The sequence below is a fragment of the Glycine max genome, chromosome 14 (genome assembly GCF_000004515.6).
Source record: "Glycine max cultivar Williams 82 chromosome 14, Glycine_max_v4.0, whole genome shotgun sequence".
Classification (NCBI taxonomy): domain Eukaryota; kingdom Viridiplantae; phylum Streptophyta; class Magnoliopsida; order Fabales; family Fabaceae; genus Glycine; species Glycine max.
Window position 1 is genome coordinate 6,301,665 of NC_038250.2, and position 15,314 is coordinate 6,316,978.

The following is a 15,314-nucleotide window of genomic DNA, read 5'->3' on the forward strand; positions in this document are numbered from 1 at the left end:
ATCATGATATATGTACCAAACATAACATCATCACTGATTTTTATACAAGAACCTTAAGAAACGTTGATTAACTCCTCAATACTCTAGCTAAGAACCACAATTATGCATCATCATCTTCTACTTTGTGATCCTTGTTCTGCTTCTAGTGTTTCTTGCCAGAGTTGCCTATTCAATCATCTAGGTGCCATGGGTCATCGCACGTCCAATGGCATTGTGCCACGACACCCTCGAGCGTGTGTGTCTATTCTATCACAAGTGGTCACGCACGTATGGGAAAACTGTTCTGTATTGGCACGGGTCGAAACCAAAGCTGGTACTATCCGACCCGGATATGATTAAGGAGATCCTTTTGAAAACGGGTGAATGGTTTGAGAGGATAGACCCGAATCCTTCGGCAACCGTTTTATGGAGAAGGAGAGGAATGGACTGTGCATAGAGCAATAGCTGGTTAAGGTAATCTTTTTATACTCACATCTATGAGAATTTATTTTATTGTAAAATATCATTAGGTTATAAGTGATTGATACTCTTCCTTGTAAACTGAAAAAAAAATGTTATTATATATTACTAGGGAGTACAAAAATAGAAAGAAAAACAAAATATTTAGAAGTAAAAAAAAGAAAGTTACAACATGAGAATAGTGAATAATTATTAGGAGAAAGTAGAAGTTTAAAAATTGATAAAGGATAAAATTGTCTAAAATTTGTGGACATAAAAAAGAGATATTTTCTTTATTAATTGTATAGATATGTTATGTGAAACATAATTTTTTACTATACAATAATTTCTTTTCATACGAAATATGTTTAAATTAACTTTAAAAAATATTAGCCACATTGTTTAACAAACTATTTGTTATTAGTTAAAAGTTAAATAACCTTGAAAAATGTTAGTGACATTTTTTAACAAACTATAGGTCATGTCTTATTTAATAAAATTTTACTCTTGATTCAGAGCTTCTAATAGATTTTAATCAATAAGATAAAAGTACTTTAGAAAGAGTGTGATAGAAAATACAACGTTAACCCTTCTCACTTAACCTTTATCTGGCAAACGTTTTCTTTAACTTTGCACGATGATTCCTTTCCAACCAATGAGTTTCAAGGATTTTATGGCATAATAGTTACCATTTATAGTGTTGTATAGTCTTTGAGATGGAATTCTATAAAACTAACATTTCCGTGACTAAAATGTATTTGTATCAGTATTGGATTCCACAAATTATAGATAGCACAAAAAGCAATGTTTTACAAGTGGGAAGATGAGAACAAAGGTGTTGATGAATTTGAGATTGAAGTGAGTAAAGATCTCCACGACCTTACATCTGATATTATATCCAAAGTCGCTTTCGGGAGTAACTATGAAGAAGGAAAAGAGATTTTTGATTTACTAGAACATTACCATCTTGTCTCCCTTGCAAACAGAAGTGTCTATCATATGACAAAAACTAGAACTCTCAAATGGGTCAGTTCCGCATGGCTCGTTGGACCAACTGATGAAATTCACATGGCTGTCATATTTTTTGTGGCCCCACTTGGCCTACTTTATTTTTTTTTTATTAAGTTTACAAAAATTTTAAAAGGAAAAAAAATTGTTGCCAAGAATTTATGGGTCTAGCCTGACCCGTTTGGCCCTTTAAGCAGGGTCAAATTGACCCAATTCTTTTTAGGCCAGCTTTTTTGCAGCTTCGTTTGGCTTTTTTGAAGAGTCATCGGACCATATCAATTTTGTCATCTCTAATAAAATCCAACCACCTCCAATTCACCGTGTATAATTGTTTCATCTTTCCTTTTATGTTAACAATAATATTATAAACTGAAACAATATGTTCATGCAGGTTTTTGCCTACGAAGAAAAACAGAGAAAGAAAGAGATTAGAGAAGAAAACCTGCAAATCAGTTCAAGTGTTGATTGAGGACAGCCATAAAGCAGAACAAAATTCAGAGAACTTGCTTTCTTTGTTGATGTCTTCTCTCAAATTTATCAACAATGACACACAAAAGTTAAGGATAGTTGAGATAGTGGATGATTGTAAAAATGACTCACATTTAAAGAACTAAATACATATTTAAACCTTCTATTTATTACTAGTGGGGAAAAGGCACTCTATTCCTTTCTTAATTTTTTGAAAAATAAAAATAATAAAATAAAATAATATTGGATAGTTTTTAGGATGTGAGTGAGGTGTGAGTTGGTTGAAGAAAGTAGTTATAGAGTGTATTAATTACTCTCTTTGGTGCACTTTGAAGAGAGCTAGGAGTTACATTTCGTTTCACTTTCTCTCTACACATTTGTTTTCCTATGGTATTGCTTAACTAATATTTTGATGTCTATACAATTTTCCTATCATATCACTTAACTAATATTTTAGGGATAAATCAAGAATGGCAAAGCAAGGCACGTGAGGAAGTACTCAGTTTTTTAGGACCTAATACTTCCCCAACTTCAGAAACATTAAATGACCTAAAACTTGTAAGTGTATGCCTTATTATTGTCTTATTTTCTAAATACTTTTATAAGCTCAAAATTTATATACAAATTCTTAGGTTTTTTGGGCATTATTTTCTAATTAGAATTCGAGTTTTATTTTGATAAATTACATAATAAAAAGCTTGCATTAAAGGTCAATATAAATTATAAAAATAAAACTCTAATTTTAATTAGAAATCGAATAATATGAAAAATGCCTAAACAATTTGATCTAACTTTTGTCCCTTTTATAATCATTAGAGAAAATAATAATATTGGCTCCTGCTTTTACTCAATATAGGTGAACTTGATACTTCAAGAAACACTTCGACTCTACCCTAATCCAGGGACATTGGCAAGGCAAACAATTAAAAGAGTACAGTTAGGGAACAATTAGATTCCTGTTGGTACACAACTATATTTATCTATCACAACAGCTCATCATGTACTAAGTTATGGGGAGAAGATGCTCTTGGATTCAATCCTATGAGATTTGTGGAGCCTCGAAAGCATTTAGCTCCATATTTTCCCTTCGGATTAGGCCCTAACTATTGTGTGGGTCAAAACTTAGCTTTGTTTGAAATGAAAATTGTACTTGCCATGGTGCTACAGAGGTATTCTTTTGTTGTATCACCAACATATGCTCACGGACCAATGTTGTTGATGACTGTGACACCTCAATATGGTATGCAAATTATCTTTAGAAGATTATGAAAATGATTATTGTTGTTTAATGGCGAATCATGTAGCTCTCTGGGTAGTAGATTTTCTTGTAATAATATTTCTTTGTCTTGGCTGATAAAAAAAACGACCAAAGGATGATTGACATGAAAATTTTTCATGTCAGTATGCAGCTGCTAATAAGTCTTGTTGAGTAATGTGGCTAATGGAGAAATGAAAGGTGAGCTAGGAATGGCTAATGAAATTAATTAACTTGACTTCTGGTCGCAGTCTCACACTAGACAGAAGCACGACACAGAATCATTCAAGAGAAAATACCCTTTGAAACATTTTTCAATATACGTGACGAGAAACATAGCATTATAAGTGCACCATCTCCATAGGAAAAAGTGGTCATAGTCATTCATAATGGAACAATTTATTTAAAATTATTTATTAAAATAAGTATTTATTTCAATAAAATAAATTACTTTCTATTTTTTAATGTTTTTGTCTAATATGCTTCTACTTAAAAAAAATAATTTTCTGTTTAATTTTAAAAATAAAATCTATCTATTTTTTTCAAAAAGTACATATATAAAAAACATTTATTTGAAAATTATTTTTTTAAAAATTTAAATAAACTCATCCAATATTATAAAAACATATACAATCCATCCCTTCAACTTAGCATACTAGTTAACTACCTTTGCCTAGATCCAAAACTCAAATAAAACCTACATTTTAGGTACTATCTCCAGCCATGAGTAGCGACCTTTAAAGGGATATAAGCTTTAAAGCAGAAAACAATATTGAATTGCAAGGCCAAACACACTTAAACCAATCAACAATAAATGAAAACCATTTAAAAGCTTATTATGATGACGTCTTTCCATGACCTTCTGCAACTACATGTATCACCATCAACAAACTGCAGACACACAAAAAATGGTAAGGAGTGAAGAGACCAAGATGAAGTTAATCTGAGCGACGAAGAGGCACATGTATGAAAATCTCCAACTCAACTCTATAAATAGAGATGACAAGGAAATGATTTCTATACATATGACTCTCAGTGCTCAGAGTAACTTCATCTACATCTTTTATTCCTTTTATATTTTTTATATGTGCATTTTAGATGGTAAAACATGTAGCTGAAAGAAGTAATGGAGAGAGAAGAAAAGAAACAATTCCAATGTGAGTTGGCAAGAGGAAACACAAAACTGAAGGAAGAAGGGTAGGTAGGATGGTTATAAAGAGATTTTTTATTCAATCTCCAACATGTGGCTTCACTGTTGGATCCTCAGTGAAGGTAGGCACAAGTTCCCAACGAATCTCAGCCCCACGTTAGTAGCACGATCCGTGCACTACCCTCTTCACCAATCAACCTTGAGGGAGGACAATGTCAGTTGTGAGAGACATGGCAGAATATTGAGACAAAGAGTGACATTGTTACAATGTTACTGATATGTTGGTGTAAATTTCCACGAGAGAATGATCCAATGAGAAATTGCCACGTCCAGGGAGATTCTCTCCAATATGAGGTGGTTTACAATATCATTGCTGATTCTGATTATTTTATTTTTTGCTTGGGGAGATTTAGGTTGCTAGTTTGTAACCTGGTAATGATTTTAATTTTAACAAGTGCTGAAGCTTCCGGGCGCAGGGAAGATCATAGATATATAAAATATTTAAGTTGACTTTTATTAATTTTATAGTTTAAGCTATCTTTTATGATTAATTTCCTTGATCAAATGTTGACATGTATTCCATCTATATATCATGACGGGTGAATATCAAGTTTAGAAAATGTGTAGGACGCATTGTGTACACTTTGAATTGTAAAATTATATAAGAAAATAATGTGTTTGTGCATTGACTGTGTAAACGAATTTTACCGTGTTATTCAATTATAAATCACTGTGTATAATACTCTTATAATCAACTACCTTAAAAATCATATCAATGGTCCAGTACTCTTACGGTGCATGACCATCTGCAGTCAATTGTCTCTGCATAAAATTAGATTGAAGTTGTTGGTGCATCATTTTACATGCTAATGTATGTACAAAAATTAAAATAATAATAATAATACAGCACAGCAGATGGTGGTGATGCTCATTTATAAAGTTTCTTCTACAGCTTGGAAAGGATCATTCTTAGTCACCACAATAAAAAAATAAAAAAACAGGGCAGGTTTAACTGCAAAAGACAAGGAAAGAAAAATAAAAGAAAATGAGGTTATGTGATGAAACCAAATCCTACTTACATAAACAAGATTCTTACAATCATTCATTTCCTACCTTCTCAAAGCTCGGTTATCTTTCTTTCAAGGAACGGTTAATGGATTTTCTCAATTCCGAGGAGGGCCATGACGACGACAAGCAGCCTCTTATGGGTGACTGTAGAAACAGTGAAGATGTGGAAAGGTGTTTTTGACGCATTGAGATTGAGGACAAGCAATTGAAGCCACTTCGAAGCCTTCTCTTTTCACTATCATGAGGCTGATAATTAGGATCATGCGCTACAGCAGAAATCCTTAGTGCTTCAGGAAGAATGCAATTGCAAATTGAACCTGCCACAAAGAGTAGTCAACATAAATGATATTGGGTATGATTCCTAATAACTCATACTAGTTTTCCCCTAATGTACCATATAATAATGTTTGGATTTAATATGGTCCAGATTAAAACGTGTCATGTGCTATCCCACATAATTTTTAGACAAACATAAAAGGCGCCCTTAAGGACACTAAGAAAAGCACTTGTGCAAGTGAAGTATTATAAACAAAGAATAGAGAAAAAAATACAAGAAAAAACCGCTATCATCCATGATCACATAAGATGACAAACATAAGTTTGGCTACTCAGCATAAAATTCATGTCAATCTAGAGATGTCCAGAAAAGAGTGATGAAAGTCATAAATCACCTACCAAAGTAAAAAAAAATAAAAATGGCTAGGCTGTTGAATTTTAAGATAAAAAAAGAAGAAAAAGAACTAGGCAGTGATGAGCTTTGACAAGTTTAATTTTAAGCATAAAATTAAAGAACCACTAGCATTGACGAGATTTGCAGATGCACTTCAAATTGAAAGGGGAAGAAAAAGAAGAAAATAGTGGATGAGACAGGAAGATTTGAAGAATTACAGTTTTGAGACAAGACAGGAAAAGAAAAAAGAACTAGAATTCCACCAAGGGAATATCATCAAAGGACACTTGATTAGAAGATGGCTTCCCTAATGTCAATGCCAGATGGAAGTTGAAAGTCTCGATCAGTGAAGTAACCTTTCTAATTGGTGTTAAGAAGGATAAACTCCAATGATCAACTTCTCACAAAGTCAACGATGCCATTACAATGACCTTTTCCTATTCATACACATACACTATTATTAACTATGCCATTAATTCTAAACCAATGGAACTACGAGTAACAACCACTTATTAACTAGCTAATAACCTCTAAGCAATTAGCTTGTGCGTTCATATCAGTTGCAAGGGGCAGGAAGGAAAAGAACTTGGAAATCTCTCAAACATGAAATTTTGGAGGGTTAGTTGTAAAAACCTCCCAAACTCATGTTGCAAGAAAACCTTACATTCCCTTTCCTTTTCTCCATTCCCTCCATCCAAACACACTGCAAAAAGTAAATTACCACCCTGAATGAAACAAGTAGAGCAAAAAATACCTAGTCTGGCCAGTCGATTTACCCATGTTGGAATCGATTTCCCCGTCAGCTTGTAACAGATGTCTTTGCAGAAGTGGTTGCAGTTCTTGACAATTAAGTGATATGTGTCACCGTTGTATCTTGCTGACTGGCGTTCCATGAACTCCCTAACCTGAGTAGAATCCAAAGATGTGATTCCTATGAATATTGACTTCCTGAACTTGAAGCCAGGGCATTGGCGAGGTTCAACCTCAAAAACACCACTTGTTGGGTAGTCATGAGCTCCAAACGCGTATTCTACACCATGAACTGTAAAATACAGGTAAAATTGATCAGATAATGTAAGTGTTAATTCAAAACTATGTAGCTACATTTAAAGAGAAGCTGATCCAAGCAGCAATTTGCTGCAGAATTATGGAACCCGCTAAATACATGTAAAGTCCCTAATTATCCTGTATTCAGTTGCATATGATGGGAAATAAATAATTACCAGCTTTTTGTTTTTTAGATGAGTTTGGATTGCACAGAAGAATTGGGGCACTTGAAAACAAGGACAGATAGAAATCAGAAAATTATAGGAACAAATACTTTGTATGGAAGCCACAAATTGATATTTTCCAGTTTGCTCACTCAGAGTGAACTAAAGTTATCAGTGTAAAAAAAATTAAATGAGAAAAGACACACACACACATTAGGCTCGAAAAATCACCATTATCACACACTCTAGAAAAATATCCTTCTCTAGTCATTAAGTTATTTAGACAGCATATGACCTAGCAAAACTTGGTAAAGGCTGAACTTGAAATGAAGGTGAGGAGGAGTCAAAACCTCACTTTCTCTCACAGCTTTATTAGATTCAAAATGTTACATATATATAGGATACAAAAAAGAGAGAGGAGAGATGACAGTGACATCTCACTGCTGCCTTCTGAATAAGGCTTACAGATTAAGCTACCAAACAAGGCTAAAATACAAAAGAAATATTCAACATTCAACACTCCCCCTCAAGCTGGAGCATATAAATCATATGCACCAAGCTTGGAACATATAGTCTGAATTCTGGGTCCTCTTAGGGACTTAGTCAAAATATCCGCTGGCTGGTCATTAGAACCAATGAACTCAGTGACAATCTCCTTGGACAGAAGCTTCTCTCGAATGAAATGACAATCAATCTCTATATGCTTAGTCCTTTCATGAAAGACTGGGTTTGAGGCAATATGAAGAGCAGCCTGATTATCACAATACAACTTCATTTGCAACTCTTCACAAAACCTCAATTCTTGCAGAAATTGTTTAATCCACATGAGTTCACAAGTAACCATAGCCATCGATCGATATTCAGCTTCTGCACTAGACCGAGCTACAACCGTCTGTTTCTTGCTTTTCCAAGAAACAAGATTTCCTCCAATGAAGACACAATAGCCTGATGTAGACCTCCTATCCATGGGACAGCCAGCCCAATCAGCATCACAATATCCTGATAATTGCGTATTACCTTTGTCTTCATACAACAACCCTTGTCCAGGAGCTCTCTTAATATACCTCAAAATACGCATGACAGCATTCCAATGGTCCAAATGAGGATTTTGCATAAATTGGCTAACCACTCCCACAGCAAAGGAGATATCAGGTCTAGTGATGGTAAGGTAAATGAGTTTTCCTACAAGCCTCCTATATCTCTCGGGGTCAGGATAAACTTCACTTTGATCTGCCATGAGCTTCAAATTAGGATCCATATGACTTTCAACAGGTCTACAATTTTGCATACCTGTTTCTTCTAAAATATCAAGGGCATACTTCCTCTGAGAGATCACAACACCATCTCCTGATTGAGCCACTTCAATACCAAGGAAATACTTCAAAGATCCCAAATCTTTGGTCTGAAAATGACTGAATAGATGCTCTTTTAGCTGGCTGATCTTAGTAGCATCATTCCCTGTAATCACTATATCATCAACATAGACCATTAGATAAACACATTTTCCAGGAGATGTATGACAATAAAATACAGAGTGATCAGCTTCACTTCGTTTCAGTCCAAACATGTGAACAACATGACTAAATTTACCAAACCAAGCACGAGGAGATTGCTTCAACCCATAGAGAGATCAATGAAGCTTACACACAAGGCCATACTCCCCCTGAGCAACAAACCCAGGTGGTTGCTCCATATAAATATCCTCCTCAAGATCACCGTGGAGAAAGGCATTCTTAATATCAAGCTGATGGAGGGGCCAGTGACGAATAGCAGCCATAGCAAGAAACAGACGAACAGTGGTGAGTTTGGCGACAGGAGAGAAAGTATCACAGTAATCAATGCCATATACTTGTGTGTAGCCTTTAGCTACCAAACGAGCCTTAAGCCGATCAACCTCACCAGTGGGCCCAACTTTAACAGTGTAGACCCACCTACAACCCACAGGGGTCTTACCAGGGGGAAGAGGAACAAGCTCCCAAGTACCATTATTTTCAAGGGCCTGCATTTCATCAATCATAGCCTGTCTCCAGCCAGGATGATCAAGTGCCTCACGGACAGTGGAAGGAATGGCAAGGGAAGACAATGAACAAACAAAGGAACTGTATGAAGGAGACAAACGGTGATAGCTTAAGAAATTATAAATAGGATGAGGATTACGAGTAGAACGAGTACCTTTTCTGATGGCAATGGGCCAATGTGAATCAGAATGAGGAGAAGAAGTGGAAGGAGAGGGCGGATCCATGAGTGGAGGACTGGTTGAAGAAGGACGAGAATCACTAGGAGAGGCTTCAGGTACTGGAGATCCAATCTGCCTTGTCCTGTGTTGATCTGTAGTCAGAGGTGGTAAGATGACTTCAGGTGAATTTGGTGAGGAAGATGGAACAATACTGACATTTTGGCCTGAGTTATCTAGGGGATAAGGAGAAGGAATAGGAAGAACTTCCTGAAGAGATGAAGAATGGTCCACGGAGGGTGAAAAGAAAGGTGTGTCTTCAAAGAAGGTTACATCTGCAGACATGTAGTATCGTCTCATGGTTGGAGAGTAGCATTTGTAACCCTTTTGAAGACGAGAATAACCCAGGAAGACACATTTGACTGACCTAGCAGAGAGTTTATCTAAACCAGGAGACAAATCATGAACAAAACAGGTACAACCAAACACTTTAGGAGAGACATGAAATAAAGGATCATGAGGAAAGACAAGTGAGTGAGGAATTTGGTTTTCAAGAGAAGAAGAAGGCATCCGATTTATTAGGAAACAAGCAGTAAGCACCGCATCTCCCCAATGATGTATCGGAACATTCGAATTTAGCATTAGGGAGCGTGCAGTTTCAAGAAGATGACGATTCTTCCTTTCTGCAATACCATTTTGTTGTGGTGTGTGAGGACATGTGGATTGATGTAGAATACCTTTGGAAGACAGAAAAGAAGAAAGATCATGAGAGAAATACTCTTTAGCATTATCACTTCTGAAAATTTTAATTGTTTTTCCAAATTGATTCTCAATTTCATTGTAGAATGACACAAATATAGGCAAAAGTTCAGATCTGTCTTTCATTAAATAAACCCAAGTACATCTGGAGAATTCATCAATGAAGGTTACAAAATATCGAAAACCAAAAGATGTAACACGACTTGGTCCCCAAATATCAGAATGAATGGTAGAGAAAGCCGAGTTACATCTTTGTACAGTTTGAGGAAATGACGACCTGACATGTTTTTCTAGTTGACAAGACTCACAATCTAAGACTCGAAGATTCTTAAGACCAGGGACCATCATCTTCAATTTTGATAAACTTGGGTGTCCTAGACGATCATGCAAAAGTTTGGGTTTTGAGATTGCAAAACAAGACCCAGGTGGACTGGATTCCAAATAGTAAAGTCCTCGTGATTCATGTCCTTCTCCAATCAGTCGCCCCGTCCCATGTTCCTGAATAACAAAAGAATTAGCAGTAAAGGTTACTGAACAATTTAACGAACGAGTTAATTGACTTAGTGAGATTAAATTATAGGGACACTGCGGAAGGAATAAAACAGAGTTTAATTTCAAGGAAGGAGACAATGAAACTTGACCACTTCCTTGAGACGCAACCTTGGAGCCATTAGCTACAGTGACGAGGTGAGGAATTTTTGGTAAGGAAAAGGATGAAAAAGAAGACTTATTACCAGAAATATGGTCAGAGGCACCTGAGTCGAGTATCCAAGGACTAGGACCTTCAATTGATTGAGAGATACAAGCTGTTGAAAAACATGGTACAGATGAGGATTGAGCTTGGTTGCTGGGTCTCTCAGATTTGAGCTTCAAATACTCCTGATACTCCTCATCAGAGAACTTAGACTCTGCTTTCTCTGATCTAGAAACCTGTGCAACCTTGTCAGGAAACCCATGCAACGAATAACAATTCTCTTGGGTGTGACCCATCCTCTTGCAGTAGGTGCAATGAGGACGTCCACCCCTTCCATTGCGGCCTCCTCTGTTGTTGCGACCGCCTCCTCTACCACGTGATGCAACCATTGCTGACGTCTCCACACTATCAGTAGGATTTTCATCCTTCGATAAGTGAGGCACACGGAGAAGCCTAGTGATGAGAGAATCCATGGATGGAACCTGATCCCCAGCGAGTACTTGATCACGAACATGATCAAAGTCTGAGTGTAAGCTTCTCAGGATAAGGACCATGTAAAACTTGTCCAGTTTCCTGTTCACTTCTTCTAATGAATCAGCCACAAGAAACTTTCTCAGCTCTTCCACGGCAGCCCGAGCCTTACCCACATGAGCAATCATGTCATGGCTGGTTTGCTTAAGGGCTGTAACCTTCATGGTTGCATCAAATAAGCTCTGAATATCATTGGCAAAAATTTCTTGAGCCTTCTTCCAAAAGGAACGACACGTTTTAAATGATCTAAGGATATCCAAAATATCCGGCTCAACTGATTGCCATAACACAGCACACAGTTGATAATCAAGCTTCTCCCATTCGGCTCTTTTGTCACTTGAAACAGAATCGGAAGCTTTCTCCAAGTGGTCATGGTGTCCTTGACCAAGAAACCAAAGTTCTACGGAAGCAGACCATGAGGGGTAATTTTTCCAATTGAGTTTAGCAGCTGTGATGGTTGGAGTCCCGGAGAAGGAGAAAACAGGTCCAGGGGAAGCCATTTTGACCCACAAGGTGAAACCCTAAGGGAGCAAAAAGGTGGAGAGAATAGGACTGTAGCGTTCCAGGTGACGAAACTGGAAGCTGAGGGCTGGAACGGACTCAGGAGAAGCCGACCAAGAGAACGGCGGAGGCGCGGCGCGATTCCGGCGCCGGGACGGCGGCGCGTGGACTGCACGCGCCGGAGGACGCGTAGGACGGTGGCGGCGCGTGGCGGCGCGTGGCTGCTCCGTTGCTGACGCGAGTTGGCCGGCTGGCTCGCGCTTCCCAAGGCGAGCCTAACCCTGGCTTCGCCGGAGAAATGGCCGCCGGAAAGTGACGGCGGCGGTTGCGGCGGACGGCGGCGGGCGACGGCGGATGACACCTGCTCTGATGCCAACTTGAAATGAAGGTGAGGAGGAGTCAAAACCTCACTTTCTCTCACAGCTTTATTAGATTCAAAATGTTACATATATATAGGATACAAAAAAGAGAGAGGAGAGATGACAGTGACATCTCACTGCTGCCTTCTGAATAAGGCTTACAGATTAAGCTACCAAACAAGGCTAAAATACAAAAGAAATATTCAACATTCAACAGCTGAAATGGTGCAACATATAACACTAGGATTAACATCTACGTCTCCTCCCTTGCCCAGTTGTCTGGTTATGCAATTCATACTAAACAAAAGTATTTTGTATCCCTCCAACACAAGATTTAGTACTGATACATTTGAGAAAAAAGCCAGATGACTACCACTCATAATATGCCTGGATTAAGAGATAAAGCAAAATCAAAATACAACATCAAAAGCTTAAAACTGTACCTTCTACACCAGAGTGATAGATACCAAGACCAGCCCAATACACATAACCATTCATGGGTGTCAAGTCATACACATTCAGATAAACTGGTGTTTTGCCAGGTCCATAGCCAGCAGAATTGACTTTGCGAAATAAAGAAAAACGGCTTGCGGATTTTCCTTTCAAATGAAGTGGTACAATAGATTTCCATCCTTTCTTAGACTTCAATTTCATCTTTCCCTATAGGGAACACCAGCATAGTACCTGCATGCAGCAAACATGTAAGCACAAGCATCATCTGTTTATGTTCACATCTTCAGTTAATAAGAACAGAAAACTGGGTGCTAAGCTAAGATTTTGCTGTTCCTTCCTTTTCTGAAGACAACCAACTCATTCGCTCATTTTAAACATTAAATAACGTAGCTTTATAAGATAAATTGATAAAGGAAAATCCAATTAAAGATACCTTCAGATTTGATGAATGCACCATTTTTAACGGGAAAAATAAAAACCTTACATATTGATACATGTTGAACAAATTTAGTATTCAATTTAACTTCACCTGTCAATCTTAGTAATCAGTGAACATAATCTCACTCTCTCTTTCTCTCTACTTGACGGGAAAAAGGCTGCAAGTCAAACTAACATTCAAACTACTAGGTTGACAAATTATAGCAAAAAGAAAATCATAACAAACTTATGTGAGATATGATAACTTAAAATGACAAGGGCAATTTCAGCCCGAATCACTTTGCTCCCCCTCAATTTTACAAAATCTTCCAAACACTTCCCAGAAGTAAAAAAAACCAAAAAGATTGTTAATTTCAGTGCAAATATCCTCTTGGCCACGAATACATGAAGCAGAATCAGAAATGAGGAGCATATATAGCAGAATCAGTAGCAGATCACAACAGCAAATACATACTAAAACCTGATGATAAAACTGAAAGAATGGAACTTGCAAGTGCTTTTGATTTCTGAAAAGGGTTAAGAGCAACCAAATCAAGCAGGGCATAAACTAGGTTCCAGCTTCCAATTTAAACACGGGATGGAAATGAAATGAGAGAGTCTGGCCTCACAGCTTCAGATCTAGCACAAGGAAGAGTACAATACAACAATGGCATCACAGAGAAAAAGTAGTGGTAAAGAACAAAATGGTCCCAAAATGCTAATGCAGCAACTGCAGAAAGAACAGTGACCTCAAAAGCAAGAACAGAATAATATTACAAATTACTCAGTGCTTAAAGAGTGAGTGAGAGAGAGACAGACAGACAGACAGACAGAATGAGAAAAAATGAAGAACTTACAGCTGCAGATTGAAAGCGTGCTGCCATTATTGAGAGAGAGAATCCCAAAAACGATGAAGTGAAGACTCAGATTGAGACGTGCAAAGGAGTGAGTAAAGCTCTGAATGAACAAAAATTGTTTGGTACTCTTAGCAATAGCAACTCCTTGGGAAAAAAAAATAGGTCTAAATATTTTTTTGTGTTTTTTTTAAGTTTTTTTTATTTTTAGTTTTATAAGTTTTTTTAATTTGGATTCCTATAAATTTTTTAATTTTTAATTTTTATAAGTTTGCATTTTTTTAGTTTTAATTATTTTAAGATTTTAATTTTTTTTATTTATAATTTTTATAAGTTTTTGTTTACAAGAATTAAAATTAGAAAATTATAAATTTAGATAACAAAAAATAAAATATTTCATAGAAATAAAGAAAATGAAAAAAAAAAACAAATTTACAGAATTAAAATTTTAAAAAAAATAATCTTTTAAGACAAAAATAAAAAATAACTCACGATAACCCAAAACATATTTAAAAAAAAAAAAGCTATACATAATCCATTGTCTTTTGGTACGAATTATACAATTTTTTTAACAATTATACATTTTTTTATTAGATGAATCAAATTAATGTAATTTCAGTATCAATTTAATGACTAATTTTCAGTTCAAGTTAGAAATGTATAACTCTGTTAAATATTTTTAAGAAAAAAAAACTATATTTATGGTTTTACTTAATTTGAACAGAATTTATCTTAAGAAAATATTTACTCCATCTCTCATAAAGAATACATTTATTTTCCTATAAAATGATTTTAATTAATAGGACTCGTGATTTTAATTAAAGTAGTGTGTTAATAAATGTTTTGTTCACTATTCTCTTTTCAACAAATATCCAATACTTAGCAAAATCATAATTGAACAAAAAATAGAAGAGGATAAATATAGTTTTTTTAGTTTTTACTGTCTTATTCTTACCAGCGATGCGAAAGCGCGACTATTTTTATGGTAAGCATCTATTCTCACCGCACGGGAAAACTGCAAAGTTGCAAATCTCTCTTCTTTTATAATTTCTTCTTCTGTGTACGGAAAATTATTATTATTATTATTATTTTAACAAATGTTCGTGCGGACATGAATAACTACGCGTGCCACTAGTCCCACGTAGGATTTGTCCATGAGTGTCGACACTGAACATTATCGAAAATACTACTAGTTTTACTAATTATAAGACTTTTTTAGTTAATTAATGTAACTTAAAAAATAATTAATTTATCAATTATATATATTATTATTTTTAAAAATATTTATCTTTCTATTCACTTAAT

The 15,314-nt window shown here is 36.0% G+C and overlaps 2 protein-coding genes and 1 non-coding gene across 19 annotated transcripts; all 3 read right to left on the reverse strand.

The window, feature by feature from the left end:
- Positions 1-4,061: 4,061 nt before the first annotated feature.
- Positions 4,062-4,261, reverse strand: MIR9727 (microRNA MIR9727). The gene has a single exon (NR_126762.1). It is a non-coding gene; the product is annotated as a microRNA MIR9727 (primary transcript).
- A 696-nt stretch (positions 4,262-4,957) lies between these two features.
- Positions 4,958-14,163, reverse strand: LOC100804405 (UPF0326 protein At4g17486-like). 17 transcript variants are annotated; one of them, XM_006595529.3, is made up of 6 exons: positions 14,013-14,162; positions 13,637-13,794; positions 12,729-12,969; positions 6,812-7,099; positions 5,433-5,704; positions 4,958-5,141 (listed from the first exon to the last, which is right to left on the reverse strand). In XM_006595529.3, exons 3-5 carry the CDS (start codon positions 12,937-12,939, stop codon positions 5,448-5,450), a joined length of 756 nt encoding a protein of 251 aa, XP_006595592.1. In that variant the 5' UTR covers positions 12,940-12,969; positions 13,637-13,794; positions 14,013-14,162; the 3' UTR covers positions 4,958-5,141; positions 5,433-5,447. The 17 variants fall into 17 exon arrangements, with proteins under 17 accessions (XP_006595592.1, NP_001239910.1, XP_006595591.1 ...); XM_006595528.3 differs by lacking the exon at positions 4,958-5,141 and adding an exon at positions 5,236-5,331; XM_041008793.1 differs by lacking the exon at positions 4,958-5,141 and adding an exon at positions 5,236-5,331 and having other exon boundaries at positions 13,631-13,794.
- LOC102661775 (uncharacterized) lies at positions 10,301-12,705 on the reverse strand. The gene is made up of 2 exons (XM_006595878.4): positions 10,935-12,705; positions 10,301-10,698 (listed from the first exon to the last, which is right to left on the reverse strand). Exons 1-2 carry the CDS (start codon positions 11,923-11,925, stop codon positions 10,661-10,663), a joined length of 1,029 nt encoding a protein of 342 aa, XP_006595941.1. The 5' UTR covers positions 11,926-12,705; the 3' UTR covers positions 10,301-10,660.
- Positions 14,164-15,314: the final 1,151 nt, after the last annotated feature.

Coding starts and splice junctions, on each gene's coding strand:
- LOC100804405 (XM_006595529.3), bottom strand. CDS start 12,939: ATGAAATTGAAGTCTAAGAAAGGATGGAAATCTATTGTACCACTTCAT. Junction 7,100..12,728: donor CTATCACTCTGGTGTAGAAG/GTACAGTTTTAA, acceptor TGTATTTTACAG/TTCATGGTGTAGAATACGCG. Junction 5,705..6,811: donor AAATCGACTGGCCAGACTAG/GTATTTTTTGCT, acceptor TCTTTGTGGCAG/GTTCAATTTGCAATTGCATT.
- LOC102661775 (XM_006595878.4), bottom strand. CDS start 11,925: ATGGCTTCCCCTGGACCTGTTTTCTCCTTCTCCGGGACTCCAACCATC. Junction 10,699..10,934: donor TGCCTCTGACCATATTTCTG/GTAATAAGTCTT, acceptor TTTGTTATTCAG/GAACATGGGACGGGGCGACT.